General features: G+C 56.2%; 1 protein-coding gene across 5 annotated transcripts in view; it reads right to left on the bottom strand.

Moving 5' to 3' along the window:
* Window positions 1-55: 55 nt before the first annotated feature.
* Window positions 56-24,860, bottom strand: part of SIK3 (SIK family kinase 3) — a 146,702-nt gene continuing 121,897 nt past the window's right edge. Inside the window, exons 8-25 of one of the 5 annotated variants that reach the window (XM_084860570.1) lie at window positions 24,238-24,348; window positions 23,994-24,137; window positions 23,114-23,191; window positions 22,912-23,021; window positions 22,219-22,372; window positions 21,748-21,903; window positions 20,721-20,791; window positions 17,804-17,941; window positions 13,882-14,032; window positions 13,195-13,320; window positions 12,491-12,576; window positions 11,222-11,334; window positions 10,583-10,913; window positions 9,295-10,172; window positions 6,757-6,920; window positions 6,433-6,565; window positions 5,746-5,920; window positions 56-5,481 (exon numbers count right to left, since the gene is read on the bottom strand). In XM_084860570.1, the coding sequence (XP_084716696.1) occupies window positions 5,763-5,920; window positions 6,433-6,565; window positions 6,757-6,920; window positions 9,295-10,172; window positions 10,583-10,913; window positions 11,222-11,334; window positions 12,491-12,576; window positions 13,195-13,320; window positions 13,882-14,032; window positions 17,804-17,941; window positions 20,721-20,791; window positions 21,748-21,903; window positions 22,219-22,372; window positions 22,912-23,021; window positions 23,114-23,191; window positions 23,994-24,137; window positions 24,238-24,348 (3,102 nt within the window). In that variant the 3' untranslated portion in view covers window positions 56-5,481; window positions 5,746-5,762. The other 4 variants (XM_084860571.1, XM_084860572.1, XM_084860573.1 and 1 more) reach the window with 4 other exon arrangements.

Below are 24,860 nucleotides of genomic sequence, written 5' to 3'. Positions count from 1 at the left end.
GGTTGTTTACTGCTGGAGATAAGTTGAAGCTGTAAATGAGGAATTCACTCCCAAGCCGTGACTATGTGGCGCTTGGAGTTCAAGGATCAAAAACACATCACCGGGGGGTGGGGGGGTGATGACGACAACGAGTACAAACAAGGAACAATGGGGAGGGGGCGGTCAGAACAGACACAGCAGCCCAGGTGGGCAAGGGACAGCCCTCTGACCCAGACTTGCACTGGTGGGCAGCGCAGGGACCCCTCCGCTTGGCTGGGCAGCAGCCCAGGAAGATTCGCAAGGCCCCTGCTGCTCTCCAGGAGCTTAAGGACTCTGCCCTCAGTGTGTTCAGCTCTTCCTGCAGGAGAACAACCAACTCCCCAGCCCAAAGCCTCCCATCATGAGCCAGCGGAGCTGTCACAAGAAGGCCCAGGAGCAGACCTGGGCTGGGGCTGATGCCAAGAGGCTGTTTTGTTCTGTGGAGGGGCCAACGTGGTGGGGCATTGGCAGACCTTGACATGACTCTTGCACGCCAGCCCCACCTTCCAAGCGCTCCAGAGCACGCTCCACCGTAGCCCCCATGCCTTCCTTCCACCGGAAACTCTGGGTGCGGGCGGGGGGGGGGGGGTCCTAGCACTACCCAATCGAAAGGCATTGTGCGGCAATTCCATCTTTTCCTCGTTCATGGGGTTTCTTCTGGTACGAACAAAGATGGAACAAGTGGTAGGAAAACACAGGAGGGCTACAAGTGGAAAATGGTAACATCTGGAAACCCTCCCCTACCCCCTAGTAAAATTCCATGAACAAGGCAGGGCAATTGTACAATAAAAGCCTTGTTTAGAAGTGTCCTAAGGTGAGTTGTTCTCACAAATGGCAGAGGAGCTGGTTAACTTGGGCCAGGGCTGTACCACTTCAAACTGTAGGAGAGGGTTCCCGTGACTGAGCACTTGTGCTGACAAACCACTGCCCATTCAACACATGCATAGCAAGAAGGATTCTTGCCTTGTCAACTCCCCGATATGCCAGTTTTCTGTGGGGAGGGAACATTTTTGTGGGGAGGAGCATTCCATCATGTCAGTCCGCAAACCTGAAGTGGTACAGCCATCACAGGGCAGCTGCATGCCATCCTGAGATTCAGGATAGAGACTCCCCCTTCCAACCAGTCCTGGAAAGGGCATCCAAGGCTGTCCCCAAAGGAAGCCTTCTCTGGTCATGACATCCAGGACTAAGCTCCAGGTGAGGCGCTCAGGATGAAGGCCCTGTAGGAAGAGACACCCTGACCACAGGGCGCTCCTGCTGAGAGGTCTGGGGCCTCTCTCCATCGTCTGCAATAAGAAAGGTAGACACACGCCACCAAGCTAGGGCAAGAACCGCTGGCTAAGTGCACCATGCAGGCTTGAGGACACATGGCTGCCTTGGCTTATTCTGGGATTGCTAGCCACAGCAGAGACCGGGAGCTAGGTGGGCACGAGTACCCCCACCCCAACAACACCTCATTCCGGTCAACGCAGGAAGCTGCCTTAGCCCACATTGGACTACTGGTCCCTCTAGCCTGCTCTGGCTGGCAAGGCCGCCCCAGCAGCCTTCCCCATCACCTGTGATGGCACCTCTGGCAGGACTGAACCAGGGACCTTCTTCAGGCAAGGCAAGGGCTCTGCCTGTCCTCCAGCTTCTGGGGTGCCATCCCATTTGAGAATTTTCCCTGCAGCTGGAAGGGTCAGACATTTTCATTGCACTCTGCTGCCCGCCCTCTCAGCCCAAGATTCCACAACTACTGAATCTTGTACCAGATACTAAGCTTGGCACCTGTGTGGTGCAATCTGATGCATGAAATACAGGCAGCTCTGGACATGGCCACCTTTATCTGCCACAGGCACAGTTGCAAAAGCACATCAGAAAACAGGTCTACCTTTTAGGTGGGTGGGGGAAGGAGTCAGGATGTGTCAGAGCTCTGGAATCCACCATTTGGAGTTTTCCTTTTATTGTCCTACTCCAGTGGGGAAGAGTCTGATATTTAAAGCCAGCTCTTCAAGGTAGTGGGGGCAGGTGGGCAGGCTCCCAAGAAACCCTGCCTGCTTTTTAGCTTAAGCCCACAGGCATGAGAGCAGCCAGAGGCTTGCGAGGACAGACAGCACCTGTAGCTCCATCATCTACACAACAGAACTGTGGATGCTGCTTTATAGTGAGTCTTGAGCATTGGTCCATCTCAGCTTGCCAGGGCCTGAACCCGGCCAGGATTGAACCCGAGACCTTCTGTATGCACAGCATGCGCTCTGTCACTGAGCTATGGCTGTTCCTCATTTCCCTCATTTCTGAGGCGAGGGTCTTAGAACCAGCCCCACACAAGGAATCCCAAGCTCAGACATCTTGGAGCTCCATTGCTAGCATCCCACCCTGTCAATAAATCATCAGGACTGATCAGAGTGGACTGAGAATGAGACGGTAGTGGCACCAGCCATTCTCTTGCAAGGCCCAACATCCAGAGAAACACCAGCAAGGACGGCTATGGAGGCTGCCCAGAATTCTGTGCGACAGTTCCCCAAATTCTGCCCTGATTAATGGAAATCCTGCTCTGGTCTCACCATGCACTGCTTTTAAGGGCGACAAACTTGCTTCTCCATTTTCTGATGAGAGTAGGGATTCTCAGGGGGTAAAATTGTCACAGAACACCCCCAAGGTTAAAAACTCCAACTAACTCACTCTTGCTGAATTTTCAGAAGACCGTGCTCAGGCTTGGGTACCCTTCCAAGGAAGGGAGATCAAGCAAACACGCGCAAAGGGGATTCTAGTTAGCGAGCAGCCCCAAGGGTGCCCTTCTCTATGCTCCTCATCACCAGTGCACAGCAGGATAGTACTTGATCCTCTCTCATAAAGGAATGCAGGGGGGGAGGCAGGGCCATGCGATTAAGAAATGGGGCGACCCCACCGCGCCCTTCACTCGCTGCTCTAGAGTGACCAGTGGCCACATGTGCCTGCTGCTCACAATGGCTGCCAGTCCCAAATGCCACGTCAGCTCGCCATGCCTGTACTGTGTGCAGCATCCCAGGGTGCCAAAGGCAATTGCTGCGAGGGGCAGACAGTGGGGATGGGGCTGAAAACATATGAAGTTGCTTTTTACCAAATCAGACCATTAGCTGACCTCGCCTAGTACTGGCTGTTCTATTCTGACGGGCAGCCATCGCTCTCCAGGGTCTCAGGCAGCGGCCCTTTCCCATCCTACTTGGAGATGCTGCCAGGGATTGACCACAGGCCCTTCTGCATGTGAAACAGGGGCTCTACCCCTGAGCAAGGGCCTTTCCCCTATGAGGTTCAAGCTAGTAGGCTGTCTATTAATCCTCTAAAACATAAACATCAGAAGCCACAGGCCTTACAATGCTGCCATAAAGAGCAAACCATTCGAGAACAAGGATTCTCCTGGTCAGGGCCAGGAGCTGATAGCCAGCTCCAGAGTCATCTCTTGTCATCAGTACATGGGCTGATGTACACAGTTTCCCTGTGAGGGCTGTTCCATTCTAAAAGTCCCCCAAATCCCTAGACAGCTTTGCTAAGGGGACCGATGGAGAAGCAGTATGTTGCTGAAGCGGCCTGGCAGGGAAGCTGGGTCTCTTCCGACACGGGATAAGTAGCAAGAGAGAAGCCAGACCAGAGCTGAGAGCCAATCATAATTATGGGTTTATTTGTCATGATCCCACATCCAACTAAGTTCCTAGTTGCAAATGACACCCCCACCCACACACACACACACAAAACTGAACTAAGAATTTACTGAAAATCTGGGGCGTTTTTGTGTGTGGGTTCTTGTTTTTAGTCCAACATAAATGAGAAAAAATACTTTGGACATTTCCCAAAAACAGAAATAATAGCAAAGTATATTATACATTCAACATATACTGCGCGTATTGATTACTACAATACAAAGCAATGATTAAAAAAACAAATCCCCCACAAAAATAAGAAGTGTGATACTGCAAAACAGCGCAGCCAGGCAAGTCCCAGTGTGGCTTGGTCGGATGGCGCTGGAGGGGAGCGGTTGCTGTTGTCTCCCAGGATCATGTAAACAGAAGGAAAACCAAAGCCCAATACCAGGGTTCAAAGCCAGGCTGAAGGTGGTTCCTGGGGCCCCTCCCCCAGGAGGATGAGGGGGCAGCCCCTCCACATCTGCTCCGAGCCTCTCTTCCCTGGCAAGGGAGGCACATGCCACACAGCCATCCAGTCACAATCCAGCCTAGAGGAGGAGGGCTTCCTCGCCCCCGCTTGCACATCTTGGGACCTAGACACCAGGGCCAAGGGCGCCACAGTGGAGGCAAGAGTGAGGAGGATGGCAGGAGCAAAAGAACCTTGGCCATGCTGGTCTCACACTTCTTCTGTGCAAATTCAGGAGGGCTGCATTGATTTCTTTCCCTTTAAAAAATCTTCCAAAAAGAGTCAGTAAGAGGAATTCTCTGTGATAGCTTTTTCAAAAGTTCCAAAAGGCAGAGATGACATGAGATACTCCCTGAAGGCCCAGCCCTGGAGGGGCCCTGTCCCTGGATCAGTCACAGAAGATGAGCTTCCCTGGGGATGGCGAGGGGAGGCCTCTGCCCGACAGGGAGGGCTGCGCCAGCGAGGCCCTTGCTGGCACCCTGGAGAAAAGCCAATACTGGGAGGAGCAGGGCGAGCAGCACGGCGGAGTGTGGGGGAGAACGGCATGTTGTCTTTTCTTAACAATTAATTTATTAATAATATTAATAATAATTATTATTATAAAACATTTACCAAAACAAATTCCTACATGATCTGGAAGGAAGCAAGTTAAAAATGAGAACCAGATGCTCTCAAGGCTAAACAAAAAAGAAACAAAGACCCTAGCATGTGGATTTGAATGGAAAAGATGTACAAAAAGAGAAAGGAAATAATTTTTAAGCACAATGACAACATTTAAAAAACAGAAATGCCAAGAAATGAGAGGCGCCTAAAAGCGATATTGCACCCCTGCCGGGGGGGGGGGGGGGGCTGAATGGCCCCAGGCAGGAGGTGAGCAACGCAAGTGAGGCCGGCACAGGCTGGACGGGAAGCTCGGCTCCCAGCCCGCTGCACGTGCGCTGCACCCCCTGGCGGGGGGCCACTGCAGAAGGCAGGACCCGGGGAGGCCCCACCCAAGCCGCCTGCTGCAGCCCGCTGGTGAGCACCCTCCCCTCCAGCTGCCAACTTCCCAGGCAAGGGCGGGCCCTGCATGGCAGGCCTAGCTGAAGGGGAGCCCTCCACGGCAGCTGTGGTGCTGGATGCCCCCTGCAGCCGCGGTGTGAAGGGCTGCCTGGTTCTTCCAGAACGGCCAGCATCACAGGCAAATGTGGCAATAATGAACATCCGAAAGGAACAAGCACACTGCTGAACCGAGGAGGAGGAGGAGAAGCCGCTGCCGCCAAATTTCCATCGAGGAGGGACGCTACGGCTGTTTGGCGCAATGCTGCGAGATACTGTTGGTTTGAAATGGACCTTTTTGCTTCAAAGCTGTACATACCCCTGTCAGAACAAAGCAAAGGAGAGAGGAGTGGATGGCAGGAATCCCACTGCCACACGCACTGCCCTGGCTGGCCCCTCGCCATCCGTCCCAACCGCTCCGCCATCCCAGCACAGAAGCCAACCTTCCGGCCAGAAGCAGCGCGCCTGGCAAGGGGCACTGTGGTGGGGCTGGCCGGCAGGCCATCCCTTCACGGGGGCAGCGCTTGGCCTGGCCCAGGTAGCCGTCCAGGACCTGGCACAGACTTGGACACCGACAATACTTACTGTAGCCCACCTGCTCTCTAGACCCCAGCCTGCTCCATCCCAAAGGGGACCTCTGGGTGCTTGTAACTCAGCAGGACATCAGTAATACACGTGGACGGGTAGCATGAGGCGTTTAGATGCTGGCTGCCGTCTCCCAGGCTGGAGTGCTCTTGACATTCCAAATTCTCCCCACAGTCTGCAAAACCAAAGACCAAGGAATTGGGGAGGGGAGTGGTCCAAGCATGCTTCCGCTGCCGCTTCAGGAAGAGCTCAGGCCCCAACGCGGGCGTCTGGGGCACCCGACAGGATTGGGAAGCGACACCGCAGGCCAAATGGAGCAAGGCACAGCTCTCTGGGCTGCCCTGGGCAAGAGAGCTTCAGCTATTGGGTGATACAGAAATGCAACAGAGAAATGAAGCCGAAAGCTGCTGTGGCTTGTGGCCTGCAAGGAGAGTGTCTCGCCTGCCTGCCAAAATTCCCAAGCTGACCAATAATGCAAAAGAAATGGAGTTCTACTGCCCACTTACATTCATTTCAATGGCTTCAACACAACAGCCATCGTTGCTGCCCTGAGCACCAGGCCCATGGACAAGCCTGAGCTCAGAGGCTGCCCGCCCCAGCTTGCTTTCCAGGCCAGTCAAGGGCACCCTCCACCTAGCCCCTCAATGCCGTGGAGACGGGCATTCAGTGCCAGCGCCTCATGCTCACCGTCACTCTCCCCATCGTGGAGCGGCTGACTGCCCATGAGGGACGACTGGCTGAGCACAGCATCGGACATGCGGGCGGAGCTGAGCGCCTTCCCTGCCATTAAGCTCATGCCTGGCAGAGTGTCCAGTTGCACCTATGGGTGGGGGAGGAGGCAAGAAATGCAGAGTTGGCAGAGGTCGTGCTACGGGAACTGCACAGCCAGCCTCCACAGAGTGCTTACGGAGCAGCCGGGCAGGGCAGTCAGCCCAGCCAGGGGCCTCCCAAACCCCAGGGTAGATGTGACACCTGGATGTGGCCCCCAGCCACCCTTCGGCCCCCACGTACGTAGGCATCGTCGCTGTTCTGAATGGTGTGGTGTCTCTGCAGTGGCCGGGACCTGTGGTGAGTGCCAGAGATCGGTCTTGCAGAGTAACCCCCCGGTCCCTCCGCCTCCGTCATCTCCACATGTCCTGGGGAGTTTCTTTCCATGCAACCCGTAACCATGGAATCTTGCAGGGTGGGGTGGAGGAAGAAGGGACAAAGAACATTAGTCCTGCACAGACACCCGGTGTGCCCTGTCCTTCTGGAGAGAGGAGGAGCGGGAAGGCCAGGCATTCATTTTTCTCATGGGAAGCCCAGCTCACTCTTCTTCTACATGAGAAAGTAACAAGCACATCTGTGGAACATGTGATGGGGAAAACATGCCCTTTTTATACCCTCAGTGTACTGGAAGGGCGGAGGACCAAGTGCGGCTTCCCAGGGTGCCCGCATGGACAAAAAAAAGCAGTGTTCCCTCTCGCTTTTTACGGATCACTTTTGATGTACTTGCCAATTTAGTAATACATGAAACAGTCTTGAGACATGCAGTAGAAAAAGTAACAGAGGCTGGGACCAAAGAGTCTCACAGCTCCTAGCAGGCCAAGACAACCACTGGAGCACCCCCCCACACACACGCTTTTTGTGCTAACCGGGATGTCAGCTGCGCTCTCTTGCGCAAAGACCACCAGCTCCCCTTTACTGCAATGGCGCCTGCGCAGGAGATCCTCTGGGAAACGGTGCATGGACCAGGCACATACAGCACCTGAGTACTGGGGCTGAAGCTTTTCACAGTCCTAAAGAGCACACAGGAATGAACACACGCACACCCTTCCTATTTGTAGTTACGACGTTAGTCAGTTAAGAGCTTAACTTTCCTGGAAAAACAAACAGAAGCCGCTGCTTGGTAGGAGAGGGCAAAGATGGCCAGAGAGGCTTTGCTGGAACATAGAAAGCTGCCTTGGTAGACCCGCCTTGGTCCATCCAGCCCAGTACTGTTGACAGTGATTGGCAGGAGCAGCTCTCCAGGGTTTCAGGCAGCAATTTTTCCAGCCCTACCTTGAGATGCTGCAGGGGACTGAACTTGGGAACTTCTGCACGCAAAGCAGGGGCTCTATTGAATCGATTCAGGGCTCTTCCTGCTGCTGCTCCGAGTGGATGAGATCCACCATAGCCACCTGCCCCCAAAGTCAGCTGCGTCCTACAGCATCTTGCAATCTCCCTCCACCCACACCGATGCGGCTCCTGGGTGCTGAGAAGGCTGAGTCAAGGAAACATCCTGTTTGCTACGAACAGAGCCCTAATCAGGGTGCTCTCATCATGATAGCGCCAGGAAACCAGGCCTCCTGGCTGCAGAGCTCAACCCTTCTGAACAGAATGTGACGGTCACAGGGGATGCGGCTCAGCAAGTTCTGATCCAGCAGGCAAGGCAGGGCTGGGAAAAAGCGGAGGGCATCACCTGGGCTGAGACCGAGGCAAGGTGCTCTGGCTCCGGCTGGCTGGCTGGCTGGCTGAGCGGGCAAACTGAGCAGGCACCGCCCAGCCTTCCTTCGCCACTGGCTCATGCTGTAGGCCAGCGCTGCTCTCCTACTGAGCAAAGGTGTTAATTTTTGTGAACTGCCCAGAGAGCTTCAGCTACTGGACGGTATGGAAACGAAATAGATAGACAGACAGACAGATCGAACCAGCCTTGTTCCAGAGTCAAAGGCACACCCACGTGCACTTGCTCCTGCTCTTCACGCCAATTTGTCCACAATCTTTTACTGCCTAGTCAGTTCTTACAGAGCAACTTGCAAAGGGCTCTACAGTCTTTTCTCTGAGTTGTCCTCACAACATCTCTCTGCGATAGGTCATTCTTCTTCTTCCCATTTTACAGATGGAAAAAACTAAGACGGAAAGAACTGTGGCATGCCCCAGAGGCCGTGTGCGTGCCCAGCTCAGCTGGGGCTCGATGCCCCCGTCTCCCAGGGACAGTCCTTGCACTGCAATTCCTCTGGCTCTGGGATAGCCCTGGAAGACCAGAAGAGCTGGGTGGACGAAACAAAAGGCCCTTCCAGCCCAGCCCCCTGGGTCCCACAGGGCCAACCCAAGGCCTCCAGGAAGCCCACAAGCAGGGCAGGAAGGCAGGAGCCCTCTCTTCCCGCTGCTGCTCCCCAGCCACTGGTGCTCAGAGGTATGTTGCCCCTGAACATGGAGGGATCCACAGGGCCATCATGGCCAACAGCTCCTGGCAGACCTCTCCTCCCCCTCCTCGAAGGTGTCCCACCCCAGTTCCAAGCCGTGTAGGCCAGTAGCCATCACCCCAACTGCAGCAGCCCGTTCCATAAGCGCGTGCTGTGCTGTGTGAAGCAGCCTGCCCTCATCAGCCCAGCCCACAATTAGAACATCGAAAACATCGCGCCCCCTTCTCTGCCAAGGGAGATGCCCCCCCTCCCGCAGAGCTGCAGGAAAGGAGCCTCCTCTGCCCGTCAGTCCAAAAACCATCGCCTCCTCCCCCAGCCGGCTCAGCCCCACCTGACCAGCCACCGGGGCATCCACTCTGAGCCCCCACGCAGGGCCTGGCCTCACCTCCACAAGGCACCTCGTTCCGGCCGAAAGCGGTGGCTGGCTGGCGCCTGTACTGGTGCGTCCCCAGCTGCTGCTCAGGCCTAGCAGCCCCAGGTGCAGCGCCCAGCGCCCCAGGCCCGCCTGCACTCCGGAGCAGCCGTGCCTCGGGGCTGCCTTCGGCCTCGCTGCCTGGAAAGCTGCCCCGGCCGGCCTCACACACACAGTCCGCCGCTTCCTCCTCCATGCTCTCCGAATGAACCAGGCTGGGCGGGCAGGCGCACCCATGGGGCGGCCCAGAGGCCGGGGCCTGCTGGACACATTCGGGCGCCCTTGTCTTCAAGAGGTGCTGGGGGCTGGAATGGGAGTGATGACGATGGGGGTGGTGGGGATGGGGGTGGTACGTGTCGGTGTTTGGGTAAGGCAAAGACAGCGACTGGCGCTCTGACAGTTTCTGGGCCACACCGGTGACCACGTGTCCAGTCTCCCCTTGGCTCATGTGCCGGATCAACTCCTGAAGCTCGTGCTGCTGCTGCTGCTGCCGCCGCTTGATGAGCTGCACAACCTCTGCTTGGGGCAGCCGCAGGTCTGCATGGCCAGTGAGCGAATGTCGGGGTGAAAGCAGGCCCTGCAGGATGTGCGGGACTTGCTGGTGCCGGCTGTAGTCCGTTGGGGTGGGGGATAGCAGCGCCTGCTGGAGGGCCGATGTGGCGTAGTGCTGCTGCTGCTGCGGAGGGCTTGGGGGGAAGGTGGGGAACTGTTCCATCTGCGGGACTTTCAGGGCCTGCGCTGGAGGGAAGCCCACTGCCACGCCTGGGCTGTAGCTGCCTGGAGAGACCCGTGCCTGCTCAGGAAACAGGTGGGTGTGCAAGTGCGCCTGGTCGTAGCCAGCGGACGGATACCTGTGTGGATTGGTAAGGGAGGGAGGAGCTTTAGACGCACAGGGCGAGGAGGGCCAAGCAAGGCAGGGGCGTTAGCTGCCTAGCAGAACGGCACCCAGCAACAGCCTCGGAAATAACCATGGGGACAGCTCTCCCTGTTGCAAAGGCAGAGTGCTGTAAGCAGAGAAGGTTTCTGTCCATGTCCCATTGGTTTCTTAAACGCTATCTAAGCAAGAGGCCATCCCAGCATTTGCTCGCCGCAGAATCCAACTGTGCACTCCATGCTTTGTTTGGGAGTGAAGCACAGAATATGCAGGGGCCCAGGCGTGGCCCGTTGGGCACCTCTCCAACTATATGGCAGGCTCTCGAGTGCTTCCAGCTGGCTAGCCAGCACGGAGTGTCCCCCCTCCCCTCCAGCCACACGGCCATACCTGTGTGATTCTGCACTGTCTGCGCTGAGCTGCTTGGAGAGGGGCCTGTGCCCGTAGGCCAGGGAGGCCATCAGACTGGCACGGTGGTGCATCTGCAGCTGGCTGGCACTGGGGCTGATGGGCTGCAGGCCCCGCCCGGCCTGCAGGAGGCTGCCCCCCATCGCCTCTCCAGGCTCCTGCATCTGGACGGCGACCTGTTGCCCTGGTGCTTGCTGCTGCATGCCCAGGCAGGGGAGGGCTAGGTTGGGGGGCGGGGAGCAGCTGCCAGACTGCGCAAAGATGGCGCCGTGAGGAGGAGGCATCCCCTGGAACTGCGACTGCGAAGCGGCACCTGCAACAAGGAGACCTTCCCAATCAACACCTTGGCTGGCTTGGGTGCTGGGGATATTCACAGCTGCTCGGGGGGCTGCGGGGCAGTCACCCTTCTCAAGCGAGCATGCGGGCCATTCATTTTGATGGGTTTGCCATTTCTGGAAACCACAGTGACTCCCAGGCAGCCATGTCTGAGCTGCTCTGTGTGCTCTGGGGGGAGGGGGCAGAGCTCCCGGGATGTGGCTCCTCCAAGGACGGGGAGCGAGGCTTGGGAGGGAAGCGGAGCAGCAGGCCTGCCGAGCAGCCTGCCTCACTGCTGCCACTTACTGTGGCTCTGGAGCATCACGCTGCTGCTGGCGGGAGGAGGGCTGCTGTCCGTCTGCCTAAAGAGGTGGTTGCTCGGGTGGTTTGGAGGTGGACTGGAGGGCTGGATCCGCAACCTGCGTGCACACACGAACACCAGACAGGCCTTTGAAAGCGTTGTCCTCGGAGGGCATCCGCAGCACAGGCCCAAGGCGGAAGGCGGAAGGGCTGGCTTTGCTCATGTGTGGCTTGGTGGTGAGGCTTGGTGGCCCAGCAGCCCCTCGGCCGGCTGCACAGTATGTTCGCTGACGCGGCAAGCAACCAGGAGAGTGAGAATGAGTCCAGGCAAAATGTATGCCAAGAAGCGGGGACCACTGGCTTGGCTGTGCAGCTGCCTTGGCCCGAGCCTCCCCCACATGCAGCCGGGGGAGAGGAGGACCGCCATGAGGCAAGCTGCAGGGAAGGGTCAGTAGGTTTAGCAGCAGCCCCTGCCTCCGAATGGTTTCCCCGTTACGGCCTGCCCACACAAGCGAAGGCCTGGGAGCGGGACACTCAGCAACCCCCCTTTTTTAAACCAAACATGAAAGAGCGCGTGTGTGTGCGTGCGCGCGTTCTAGATTCAACCGCAAGAGTAAAAATTCTCATTACCTGTGTTCTGGGGTTCCTTATAATACACTAATAATAACATCAACAGTGATAGAGCTTTATAGTGATTTATAATCAATATTAAATTTGACTCATATGCTCAATAAATGGCGCCATTTTCCCACTTTTTGTCTACCTTCTCGCAGGTATAAGATTTCCATAAGCTTTGACATAACAGCTCTACGCCAAGCCTTATTCGGACATTCTTGTGCTGTTGGTAGACTAGTCAATCGCCAATTGGCTCCTAGACCCCACCCTGTCCTCTCTGGAAGGCATCCCTGCCAGATGTCTGCACAGCCCTTTTTGGAAAGGGAGGCGAAACCCCAGCCTTTCTGCTTGGGCTGCTCCTGTCAGTCTGGAAAAGCATTTCTTCAAGCTAAACCTGCTCTTCCAGTAGGCTTACTGCATCGTGGCCTGGCTGCACAGGGTCATTGTCTGGCTTCTCCCCCCCAGCGATATCTGAGTGTGTTTGCAGCTTAATAACTGCAAGTTGCAGCAGCTGAGTGAGCAGCAGGCCAGAGGGCCTGGGCAGATCTCTGCTTGGGCTCCCCGGGAGGGAAGCAGCGGGGCTGGCCCTGGCACGTGAGGCAATGCAAGGCCTCCTTCGCACCACCCGGAAGATGGAGCAGAGGCAGGACTCTCACTTACCTCTGGAGCTGGTGTGTGAGCAGAGCAGGCTGGTTTTCACCCGGAGCTTGCAGGGGCGGAGAGGGCTGAGGAGGGCGGACGCAATCCTGTGTGAGGCATGGGAGGGAGGAAACAAAAGGGAGTGTTGGTGCACAGCAGCATCCATAGCAATACACAAATTGGAAAGAATCGGTCCCACGGGGGTCATGCTGAGCAACATCCTAGTATTCAAGAGGCTGCTCAGGCACCATCTTCCTGGCTTTCCAACAAGAAGCAACCTTTCAGCAGAAGGCTAAAGGAGTCATGTGCCGAAGCTGCTCTGTGAGAGAGGAGTGGCGGATGGAAGAAAGATCTGAATGAGCAGAGCGGGCACCTGGCAGGGAATTACAACTCTCTCGATAGCCCTGTCCCAAGATGTACGCTGCTGTTCAACAGGGAGTGCCATTTCAGCACTTGGAGCAGCCATATTGGGGCGTGGGGAGGGAGCGGGGGAATGAAGCAGGACGCGGCCTTGTCCAAAGCCAGACCATTAGTCCATCGAACTCAGTAACTCTATCTAATCTGACTGGCAGCAACTCTCCAGGGCCTCAGGTCGGGACTGAAGCTGGGACCTTCTGACAACAATGCAGGTGCCCTGCCACTGACCGAAGGCCCTTTGGGAAGGTTCAGGGCAGAGGCATTCTGATGGCCTGTGCCTGCCCTGTCCCCCTGGGATGCGCCAGTACCTGGATCTGCTGCTGAAGGATCTGCTGATGCTGCTCCTGCTGGTACAAGATGTGCTGCTGCTGCGTCTTCTCCAGGGTTCTCTCGTCCATGTGCCCCCCGTACATCTTCTGGAGCTGCTCGCACTCCTGAAACAACCCACCTGGTAAGCTTTCGCTGCTGCCTGGCTCAGAGCCACAGAAGGCACTGCACGAGGGGGAGGTTCGCAGGCAAGCTCTGTGACAACCCTTTCTTCGCGGCTGCCTGTGGTCGAGATGAACGCCCACCCCATTTCCTTGATGGCCACGTGGCAACTCTGCAGTGCCCTGGGATTTCCAAGTTGCTGCTTCAGGCACTGCAGAAAGACAGGCAAAGCCTTCCTGCAGGAGCCGCTGGGGAGCTTTTACGGGTGCTTCCAGATGGAGGGCTCCTCGGGCTGCCCGTCAAAAGGCATCATGCAGCCATCCCACACCTTTCCCTCCTCAATTGATTTTTTTATGCAGGGAAAAAGGGCCAAAGAAGTGGTGAGAAGACTACAAATGGAAGATGGTATTGCTGGGTTCCCTGGACAATCCTGCAAATGAGGTGGGCAAGGGCACCAAAGCCTCGTCTGGAAGCAGCCCAAACCCCAAACCCGGCCGCTCATTTTGCCGGCAGGAGATGCTGCTCAACTTCCGCTCTCCCACACCCTCCTCCTCGCAGCTTGGTACCTGCTGCAGCTGCTTGATGCTGCTGTGGTTGCCCATCCGCTCCAGCTGGGCCTTGAATGCCTGGATGCTGGCAGCCCCGTCAGAGAAACGGCGAACTGGAGAGAAGCGCTCCGTGGGGAGGTGCAGAGTGTTGGAGTCCTTGTAGACATAGCTGTATGTACACACACGCACACACACACGAACACACATGGAGAGGAGGTTAAAGGCACCAGTGTAACCAACCAAAGGCATGTCCCCAGTAGCCTGATCCTGCCCCCCAACCACCTCCCCCGAGTAAGGCTTGGAATCAATCACTTCACACATGCACATTTTGGGCAGATGAATCTGCCAACTTACTTTATGTGCAAAACAGATATTATTTTGAAGTGTGACTTTCTGGGGCACCTACAACCCTGGAAGCAGAAATGGGCAGACGTGCTTCAGCACCCATCTGTTCTCAAGTCACGCAGAATGCCAGCAGCTTCTCCAACTCCTCAAGTCTCTGGTCCCTGGCACTGACCTCTAGGGGCCCTGTGGCATCTTGGACAAATACAGCAAGTTGGTCCAAAACAGACAGGGGAGCTAGCTTGTCGTGGTTGTCCCCTCTCTGGCAAATCCAGGGGAGGTCGGGAACGTGTGGCCCTTCAGAAGTGTCCCCATCAGCCTCAGCCAGCACAGAAAATGATGAGGGATGATGGGAGCCGTGGTCCAATGACATCTGGAGGGCCAGATGTTCCCCAACCCTGGAATACAAGGTGCCAAGACAGGAAAAAGGTTTCAAATCCAAGTAGACAAGAACTGAAAAGGATTTCAAATTCCTTAGCACCAGATTTGATGTACCTGGGTCTCCTGGTGTCCTGCCAGCCCTGAGCCTGGAAGCACTGCCACACAGGTAAGGCTGCAGGGGTGGGGCTACAAGCCTGCCTATCTTTGGCCACAGATTAATGCCCACCCTGGCCACTCCATCCTACCCACAAGGAAAACCGCTATGGAGGTGCAGCTTTCTTTCCATCTCTGGAGTCCATTTACAAGTTGCTGAATCAGAGCACCAGTGAGTGGCAGGAGATGGGGAGTCGTGCCCAGGCCAAGGAGGGCACTGCTGGCCCCTGAAGTCATTCTGACCAAAGCAATCAGCCCCAGGGGAGAGGAAGGCCTGGGACAACCTAACAGTGGGGAGCAGAGGAACCATGACCCCAAGCCCTCTCAGTCCAACCCCCCTTTCAACCAGTCTGCTGAGCAGCTCTTCCCTCTTCTCCTCTCATCGCTCTCACCCTTGCAGACTGCAGGTGGCAAGAGAACACAATGGCCGGGAGGGCGGTGTGAGCCACAGGTCCAGGAACAAAGCCAGCCCCCTGACCCCCTGGGAGGCAGGGGCTGGCCCACCCCACAATGCAGTGGAGAGAACTGAGAGAGGCCGGCTTGGGCAGACTCCTCCCCTCCCTGCTCAGTGCATCTGACCCAGGTTCTAGTGGCAGTGTCCACGGCCACCATGTGCTAGGAAAACTTGGAAGAGGAGGATGGGCTTGCATCAGGGCCACTCCCGTACTACAGTGTCCTGCTAGGCTGCCTCTTGTCTCAGCAGGGGCTTACTAGGGGTGACTCAGCTACAGAACGTGTAAACTGATAGGCTGCCCCTACGCGTGTGCCGAGTACAGTCCCCTGTCTGAGTTACACAGTCCTTCCTATCTTAGGATGGTGGCACTACAGAAGGCATGACGACAGGGCAGGTTTCAGCCTAAGGAGCCCTTGTTGTAGGAAATGAGCAGTGCCAGGTAAGCCCCCGCCTCCACTGGCCAACAACACACCCTGCTTGGGGGCTCCCCGTTGGGCAGCCGGTTGGCCACACTGGGAACTGAATGCTGGACTAGAGAGGTCACTGGTCTGATCCAGCAGAGCTCCTCTCATGCTATTAACCACGTTGGATCGAGGCAATCTGGTCAGCTGCTCAAGTACGGATGGCTGCTGTCCATCCCAAGACAGCAGAGCCCAGCTGCCTACTAAAGCCACAAAGCAGCTTTTCTCTGGAACGCAATTCAGGACCACATCCCAGCAGAGAAGCTGTGTTCAAGCAGCGCAGCCGATGGCATGCTGCTCAGCACCGCCACCCCCACACAAGTATCTGGGCACCAGACAAGGCGTGGTGTTTCAGACACCGCTTCTGAGAGAGAGGGATACTTGATCAGTCCATGGTATTTTCTGTGATTATCTTGTATATGTATAAAACTGTAACATGTTAAGTACTTTAAGGAGCTCCTGAGGAAGGAGGTATTCTCCAAAGCACTAGGCAACTTGGCACAAAATAAACTGGCACCTGTGTGATCTTGTATCACTTTTGTTGTCTTTTGGCTTCAAGGGAACAAGCTGCCACGCTCCTGGAATGTCGTGCCCTCCGTGGAGGGGGCTGAGACACTGATTTACTGGTGGGGATTCAGGACATGGAACAGGAGCTAGTCAATGTGCCAGCACCAGAACGTGTAAACCGCTCAGGCCCCCAGCTGACCCGGAGGCGAGATCCAGGCCGGCTTCAAGAGAGCTGCATGGAGCGGGGAGAAAGAGCTCCCATCTGTTCTCCAGAGGACCTGCTTCTCCCGGCATTAGCCCTGGAGCAGCTGCACCAGTGGAGAGGCCCACAGCAGCCCCCATGCACCAAAGGCAGGAGAAACTCTGCACCTGGACGGCTCTTCCTGGCTTTCTGAACGAAGAGCAAGGAAGCAGAGAAGATGCAGAGCTTAGAGCTGCCTCTGCCAAAGCTCTCTATTTCCTCAGCCAGATGTCCCTCCCTGAGCCACACACGAACCCACTCCAGCCCTGCAGCACATCTTAACAAGGAGATCCCCAGGGAGGGCACACCTTATCTTTGGCCTGCTCAGGTTCCAGCGTGGAATGTGCATGGCTTCAGCTGGCTCAGAGTTCAACTGCTCCAGCTGGTGACGTCACTGACCAGCTCAGCAGCTCTCTGGTGACCGTTACAAAACAGGCTTGCAGGCCCCAGCAAGGTGAGTCAGTGAAGGGGCTCAGCAGGGGGCTCCCGTAAGACTGGGAGGTGGGGCGGGGGGTGTAGTGCCGCCACTGCTGCCTGCCTCCTGGGGCTGGGAGGAGAGGGGCTTCGAGCGCCTCTGGCAAAACCTGCAGCGGAGGCTCGGGGCTCTGTGTGTCTCAGATTATTTTGCAACAACCAAAGGTCACACTTGTGCCTCTGCCACAGCAGCCCCCACCCCCCCAGGAATTCTATCAAGGAAACTCTGCAGGCAAACACACACATTTCTAGTGCAGATCCCACAACAGAGCTGTTGACACAACGAAGGTCCAGAGGTCCTCCTCTAAGGGCTGTTATCATGAGGTGACCATCCGTGGCTCTATAAACACAGGACGTCAGAGCATTCCGGCCACATCCTGTCGCTGGCTGCCTTGGGTCACTCAGAGGATACTACTCAAACACCACCCACCAGAGGTAACAATCTTGCTACAATGTACCCGATCACTATTTGTATCACATAAAAGAGAATCAAGTAAAACAACAACAACCTCCCCCCCTCCCCTGATCTCTGGTGCTGACTCTCTCAATTCACTTCCACCTCTGATCCAGCCTTTGGATAAATCAGGGCAAGGAGATGGCCGGGGGGGGGGGGGGGGGCTGTTACCCAAGTCAGCCAAGCGGACACACAGGTCCAGCTACAACAAGCCGTCCTTCCTGACGCCGGTGTGCTGCTTATTAGACTGGCGAAGCATCCGCCCCAGTTAGGTCGGCCCAGTCCCAACATGGCAACTGCCAGCTGCCCAGTCCTGTCCACCCAGGGCACCGGGGGGCAGGACGCATGTGCGGCTGGAAGGCAGGAGGGGCTCTGCACGTGCTGCAGGGGTCCCAGGCAAATGCCTCCCTCTACCAGTGGGGGGGGGCATTCTGCTCTCTGGTGCTGCCCGAGCGGCCGGTGCCACTACTCACCGGTGCTGGTCGGGTGCCAGGTGTGATGCCCGGGAGCGGAAGGGCTGCTGTCCTAGCTGCCTCTGCAAGTCAGGCGGGATTTCCGCAGTGGGGTTGGTCATTGCCAGTGTGTGCCTTTTGGACCTATTGGCCAAGTATCTGCAACAAGCAGGAGCACATTTGGTGAGAGGGAGAGGCGGTGCGGGGGGCAGTGCCTGGAGCGCTCCAGAGAGCCCCACCGCTCAGCTCCCTCAGAGGAGTTTTTGAATGGGACGAGGGTGGTGGGAGGGAGAAAGACTGGCCCTTGTGGGCCCAGGGCAACTCTGGAAAAAGCAGAAACGCCAGCCTACAGAGAACCCAAGCAAAGCACGAGGCGTTACGAGCAGGCCCACCCAGAGTGTTGCAGCAGCTGCCAGGAGGAGGATGAGAAAAGGGGCTTCCTCGATGCTGGCACTGGCCCCTAAAGCGACCGAGCTCTGTTGAGGGAGAAGACCAGGCTTGAGCCAAAAGCCTCACAGTGTTGGGGCAGCCCATCCTGACGTGGGTCTCACAACCAGAAGCCAAAGGACAACACACCAGCAAGTCTCCAGATGGGACAATTCCCTTCAAGCTGAGAATTTCCCTTGGAGCAGCTTCTCCCAACACAGAGCTGGAAGAAACTGCTTTCAACAGGGTGTTTCTCTGCACAACTGTGGAAACAGCAGGGGCCCTCTGGCAACCCCTCCCCATCACGCCTGGCCTGAGGTGTGCTGCAACAAGGCAGCAAGAGCACCACCTCTGGGGCCCTGAAGGTAGAGACAGCAGGTAGTGCCCAGCAGAAAGGGAGCCTCTTGGCTTCCAAACGGTGCCAGGTTTCAGCAAGTGTACGCCAGAAGAGCAACTTGCGCTCCAGGAAGGTTTCACTTTCCCCCAGGGAAGGGACAGCTTGGGGATTGCCTCCCCCACCAACCTGAGGTACTGGGGCCAGATCTCAGAGGGCCCTCAGATGGGCAAGCACAGCATGGCTTCCCAGACTTTCCACCCACATCATCTCACTGCTGAAAGTGTTTGGTTAATTTATCAAAGGCTGGTTAAAAGACGGGTGAGGCCTGGTCAGGGCTTCAGTGTTTTGGGGCTACACGTGTTGCAGCCATAGGGAACAGCAGCAACGGAAGCTATTCTCCCTGCCTGCTGCCTGCTGCCCCCCTCCAGTCAAGGGAAAAGCAGAGGCACTGACAGGATGGAAGGGAGTTAGCGGCAGGGAGCATGCCGGCATCTCCACCTTGTACGCAGGTGGCACCTGGGCCATTTCCTGAAGAGTTCTGAATCCACAGCCTGCTAAGAGTGTTTCATTTCAAGCCGGGGGCGGGGGGGGGGGGAATCTTGCCATTAACTCCACTAGAGTTATGCTGCTGGTCCAGGCGGAGAGAGGGCGCTGGATTGCAAGGTGAGGACCTTCAGACAAACCCAGGCTGGAGTGGGGGAGGGGGCCTCCTGCAGCCTCTCCAGTATTATGAGAAGCAGAGCCAATTGCGTGGAATTCTAGAGAGGAGAATATCTGCACTGACCCTGACAGCCACAACAGTGACCCTCCTGCTTTGGCAACTGGTGGTGTGATCTGATGTCCAACACGGAGGCAGGCAGGAGCATCACACTGGGGGTGGGGGACGCGATCTAGCCACTCACCATCTTAGGATAAGCGGCGAAGGAGCCTGGCACAAGTGAGCTTCCTCTGCCCTCCCAGACTGATGTGCCGCCTAACCAAGGAAGATGTTCTGAAGCGCCACAGCACAAAGGCCAAGCAGGGCCCAGAGCTCCAGGGCACAGCATCCCCTTGGCATGCGCGAGCCCCCCAGCCTCCCCGCTGACAAAGGTCTCTTGGATGGCAGGCGATGGAGAAGAGACTTCTCTGCCCAAGCTCCTGGAGAGCCACTACTCAGCAGTGGGGGCAGTCCTGGGCCTAGCAGACCAGGGGTTTCACTCGGGTGGGCACGTGGTTCAGCTCAGCACAAGGCCACTCCATACCCTTAGAAGGGACATTCAGATTTAATGGCACAAAGGCAGCCTCACCAGAAGTATGCCTCTGATTCACACTTTGCAGCTTTGCCTCATGGTACAACTCTGCCTGTTCACCCAAACAGTGAGGTTACAGCAGACTGGATCACTGGGATGGGGAGGCCTTGAAGAGGGGGAAAGGGAGTATTAAAAGGCTGCAAAGGCCCCACATGGGTGGCCTACGAGACACCAGCTAGCCTTCATGGGGCCCTCCATGGGTGTTCCATTTCTAAAAGGGTCCCAATTGCCTCACCAAATGACATACCCAGCCTTTGCACCCAGTTTCTTTGCCTGCCTCCTTCTCTGAAGGAAAAGGAACTAGTCCCACTCTCCAGGAGGCTGCAGTTCTAGGCAAACCCAGAGATCTTTGAAAGCAAAGCCACTTGCCTAGGAATTAGGAAGGCTAGCAAGGCCCTGAATTGCTTGCAATGCACTGGAGCTGCTTGGCAGAAAGTACACAGCTGCTACCAAGACAGTCTGCAAGTCTTTCCCTGGGGCAACAAGCTACAAGGAGAGTATTCCAGAAAGGATATTGAAGCAAACTACTTCAGCAGCATCATGACAGGCCATTTTGGAGCCTGTCAGTGAGAACCGATGTAGCCAGGGCATCAGAAAGCCAACCTGTGGGCATCTTACTTACTGAGCTGAGCCCCAGATGCTAGAAGAACTTCTACCTACCCATCCAGTCAGCACAAAGAGGTTAGTAGCAAGACCAGGGAATGGAGCAGGGGCAGGTCACAGCTGCAGCAGAGTCCACATGGAAAACCAGCTCCCAGAGAAGCACAGGCGAAGCAGAAACCACACGCAAACCTGCTGCCCAGTGATGGTTAAAGCAGCTGCCAGACACCACAGGGCCTCCCTCTGATGCCAGAGGGGCTAACAGCTGCCGCCACAGGAGCGTTACCTCTGCACGGCTTCCTGATCCGGCTCCCCGTCTGAGCTCTCCTCATCCACAGGGGTCACGGCGGGCACTGCCTGGAGAGGGAGGAGGGCAGGGGCTGGGCTCTGCAGAAAGACTTTTTCACATCCCGGTGCCACCCCAAGGTTTGGATTCCTCCCCAGAGATTCCCACTCTAGGCCCAGATGGACAGACAAAGTTCATCACTTCTGCAGCAGCCTGCAAAACTCCAAGAAGGACTCCAAACAGACCAAGCTCTTTCCCCAGGGAGGGCTGTCTCGGTGCAACTTAAGGATGCATGAGAAATGCGCTTGGTGGGACCGCCCAGTCTGTGCTAATGAGTGCCTCACAGGAGGACTGGCCTGACCTGGCGTGGCCACGTTCCCTTGAAAAGCTCCTCCACAGGAAGAAAGGGGCCCTTTGGAAGGAGTAGACAAGGGGGACGAGAGTGACCAATGAGGCCTTTGAAAAGGGAGAGGACTGCGGAATTAGGCCCTGGCTTGGGAGGCACCTGGGTAATGCTGCGTCATCCCACTCTCGCCACATGGCCACAGTGACAGCCAAGCAGTCTCAGCTGAGGGAACAGTCAGTAGGAGAGCTGGCAAGAAGAACCGAGGTCCACAAGACACATCTCAAACCAGCAAGGGCGACGGGCCAATGCAGTCATGCATTCTGCACATGTCTGGACCATCTCTGTCACCTGCCACAAGCAAGCACAGATGCTGAATGCTACCCGCCCCCCCCCCCCGCCCTCCAGCCCACATTCGTGGAGGTGTGAAACTGGGAAAAGCGGACCCAGCCCTGCACCAGGAACCTCACTGGCTTCTCATCATTTATGGATCTGAAGCATTTCCCCCCTGCTCTTCTGCTGAAAAGGGCCCACAGACCAGTTTACAAAGATCAACAACAGGACAGCCCCTGCCCTCAGGCCTACAATTCAAATATACAACGCAAAAGGAAAACAGGTTTGGAGGAAGGAGGGAAACAGCAAGCTCAGCACTAGTTAGTGTGTCACTGAAGTTTTGTGACTTACTGGTGTCATGGTAACAAGTGGAGAAGGACCCCGGGGACGCTTCAAGAGCTGCTGTGCATGTAACTGGATATTGGCTCCTCCATCTGACGCCCTCCGTCCAAGGGGTCCCATTCCATTCAGCAACTGCAGAGTTGGGGGCTGCAGCAAGGACTGCTCCTGCAAGAAAATGCTCCATCTCTACCAGTTCATGGCTGCACACCTCCAAGTCAGGAGCAAGGATGGGGCAGAGGGGTGTGCAGGTGCTGCAATCCTCCAAAAGCATGCACCCCAAAACAGAAATGGGGAGCCCAGTCATACAGCTGGGCAGCAAAGCCAGCGGGGACTCTGGCCCTCCACACTGTGCAGGTGTGCACATGTGGCCTCCATTTGCCTGAGGAGCCCACTGAGCAGGCTCACGGAGCCGTCGTGGTCGGAGCAGTCTGTGGAGCAGGGAGAGATGCTGACGCACCTCAAGCCCCTCCCTTGCCATACCTTGTACTCCAACGGGCCTGTTGGTTGCAGGTGCTGCAGGGGAAGCATGTTGGCTGCCATATTCATGTTTGGTGCCACCGGCAGGAACGGGGCCTGGGGCGTGATGCGGGGGAAGCCGGGGAGCAGCTTCTGGAGGTCCTCCAGCACCTCAGTGCTGCAAACACAGGCACAACCACTCAGAGGCAAGTCCAGGTAACCCCACTTACTGGCGCAGCTCCTGACACTGGGGAGCAGCAGGAGGATGTCTCCACCCGCCTTAGGAACACAGGAAAGTAGGAAGCTGCCTCATTCCAAGTCAGGTCCTGGGTCCATCTAGCCCAGTGTGGTTGACACTGACTGGGAGCAGCAGCTCTCCAGGGTTTCAGGCAGGGTTTTTTCCAGTTGTACTTGGAGATGCTGCCGAGGATCAAAGCTGGGACTTTCGGCCTGCAAAGTGGGTGCTCTATCACTGATCTACGGCCCCATCTTCTGCTTTCCTGATTTTCTGGGCTGATGGTCTGCAGGCCAAATGGCTTATGGAATATAATGTGCTACCAGCGAAGTGGGACCAGACACCCCAAACATGAGAACTGCCACTGAGGTGAGATAGGAACCAGGCTAGAGGTTTGCAACCCTGGAGGAAAGCTTGCCGACACTTGGATGGCTCTGGGATGGCCTGCAAGGGGTGGCAGGCAGGCAGGCAGCAACACTCACCGAGGATCAGCCACTCCAACCGTGTGCCTCCTCATGGAGAGGTAGCGGACCAGAGCTTCGGGGGATGGCTCTTCGCCTTCATCGCTATCCAGGTTCATTGTTCCATCCGTCTATGGCAGGAACACAAAAGAAGGGGTGTGGGAAGAAAGGCAGAAGCACTCAGAGTAGGAAAGAAGGAACCCAGGAGAGAAGGAACACTTACCTCCACTATTTGGTTCTCTGGGTTGATGAGCTGCACTTGTGGGACGCTGAGGCTTACCGTGTTGCTTGCCTGCTCTGCCTGCAAAGCAGACACAGACCAAACGCTGAATGCTATGCACAGAAAGGCTCCAGCAGGCCTTGTGCCTCCTGCTCAGCCACTGGTGGCGGGCAGTGTCCAAACATGTCAGCTGCAGGAGCCCCCAGGCTCTCTGCCACCACCCACAGCCAAAAAGGGACACTTTAGAGAATGGAGGCTCTCTCAAGTTCTCAGACTGAGGGCCTGGGGAGATACTAACAACAGCAAAGTCAGCAATGCCCCCCCCCCACACACACACACTGTTTTGTTTAGCATCCAGCCTAATAAAGAGTTCTGTGAACTCAAAAGCTTGCTCACTATTTTGCAATCTTTTAGCTGGTCCTAATAATGGCATTGCCTAACTGCAGATACTAAGATGCTAACCATTTTTCCCTACTCAGACAGGCCAGAAAGGAAGGAGTGGCAAAACTGCTCAGTTGATCTGCTGAGGAAAGTAGCAGCAGCAAACAGAATTGAACTGTGGACCCTGGAAGCCAGTGAGATTTCCAAAGGCTGGGTGGGCATCTGTTGGGGATGCTGAAGGAAGCCTTGCCAGCTACATCCCCAAGGGAATGAGCTCCAAAGCCCTTGCAAGAGCCCACCTGCTCACAGAGACAAACAGCAGTCATTTCCAGCTTACAGCAACTTTTTCCTGCCTGAAGGCCAGGCTTACACAGCACAAGCCTAGCCTAAGGCAGAGGGATGCTGGGATTTCAGAACTCAGGGACCCTAGCTCTAGACCCTCCCTGTTGCATTATGCCAGCTAATCCCAAGGCAGTGTCACTGCAGCTCACACCAGACTAACCTGGATGCTGGCTGGTGCTGGGAAAGTCATGGTCCGTGGAAGGCTTGGCAGGGAGGAAATACGCAGGTTCTTATGCCTCTTCAGGCGATCACAGAGCAGGCTGTAGATTGCACTGTAGTGATCGTAGGCATCTGTTCTTAATGACTGGGAGGGCAGGGAAACAAAATCGTCACCTTTCCCTTGCACCAAAGGCACCCCCCCCCCCCCGGCCCGGTCTCCCCAGAATGCCCAGTGGCACCTATACCTGAAGGGTGCGCTCCTTGTCCAGCCCCATCTCGGCCATGGCAAGCAGCACATCTTCGTTCAGCGGCTCCACCTGCCTCTCAGCCTTCAAGTGCTGGCACTCGGCTATTAACTAGAAAGCACAGAACCCGCGAGTGACTCTCACTTCCATAAGAAGGAAGAGCACAAAAGCAGCGGGAGGTTTGGGCTTTGCGAGCTCTGGGCTGGCCAGGCAGGACATCACGTCAACTCCTAGTCAATGGAGAGGCATGGGAAAAAGGTGCTCCTAGACAAGGTGCTCAGGCAAAAGAGGGAGGAGGCCACCTGGAGAGTTACCAAGGGCAGGACTGTGACAAGCCACTTCCCGGAACAGGCAGCTCTGAGTTACCCGGCATGGACAAGGCTTCTCCTCCTCCCAACTTCTAACCAAGGCAGTTCCCCTGCAGCAATTCTGTGTTTGTGAAATTCGGCTTAATTTTAAAACAACATACACATGCTCACGTTTCTAGTCCTCGTGGCCAGCAAGGTATTTGAACATGCATGCACAGTAGCAAAAGGAGAGGCATGTTAATCTGGCACTAAAAGGATTAAACACGTTTGCTAACAAAAGACTGAAGATGGCTAACTTGATCTGGAATGGTTGGA

This window comes from Heloderma suspectum, chromosome 6, assembly GCF_057233095.1.
Source record: "Heloderma suspectum isolate Gila_16-S chromosome 6, 16-S_ref, whole genome shotgun sequence".
NCBI classification, from domain to species: domain Eukaryota; kingdom Metazoa; phylum Chordata; class Lepidosauria; order Squamata; family Helodermatidae; genus Heloderma; species Heloderma suspectum.
This window is presented reverse-complemented; position numbering and strand designations above follow the sequence as displayed.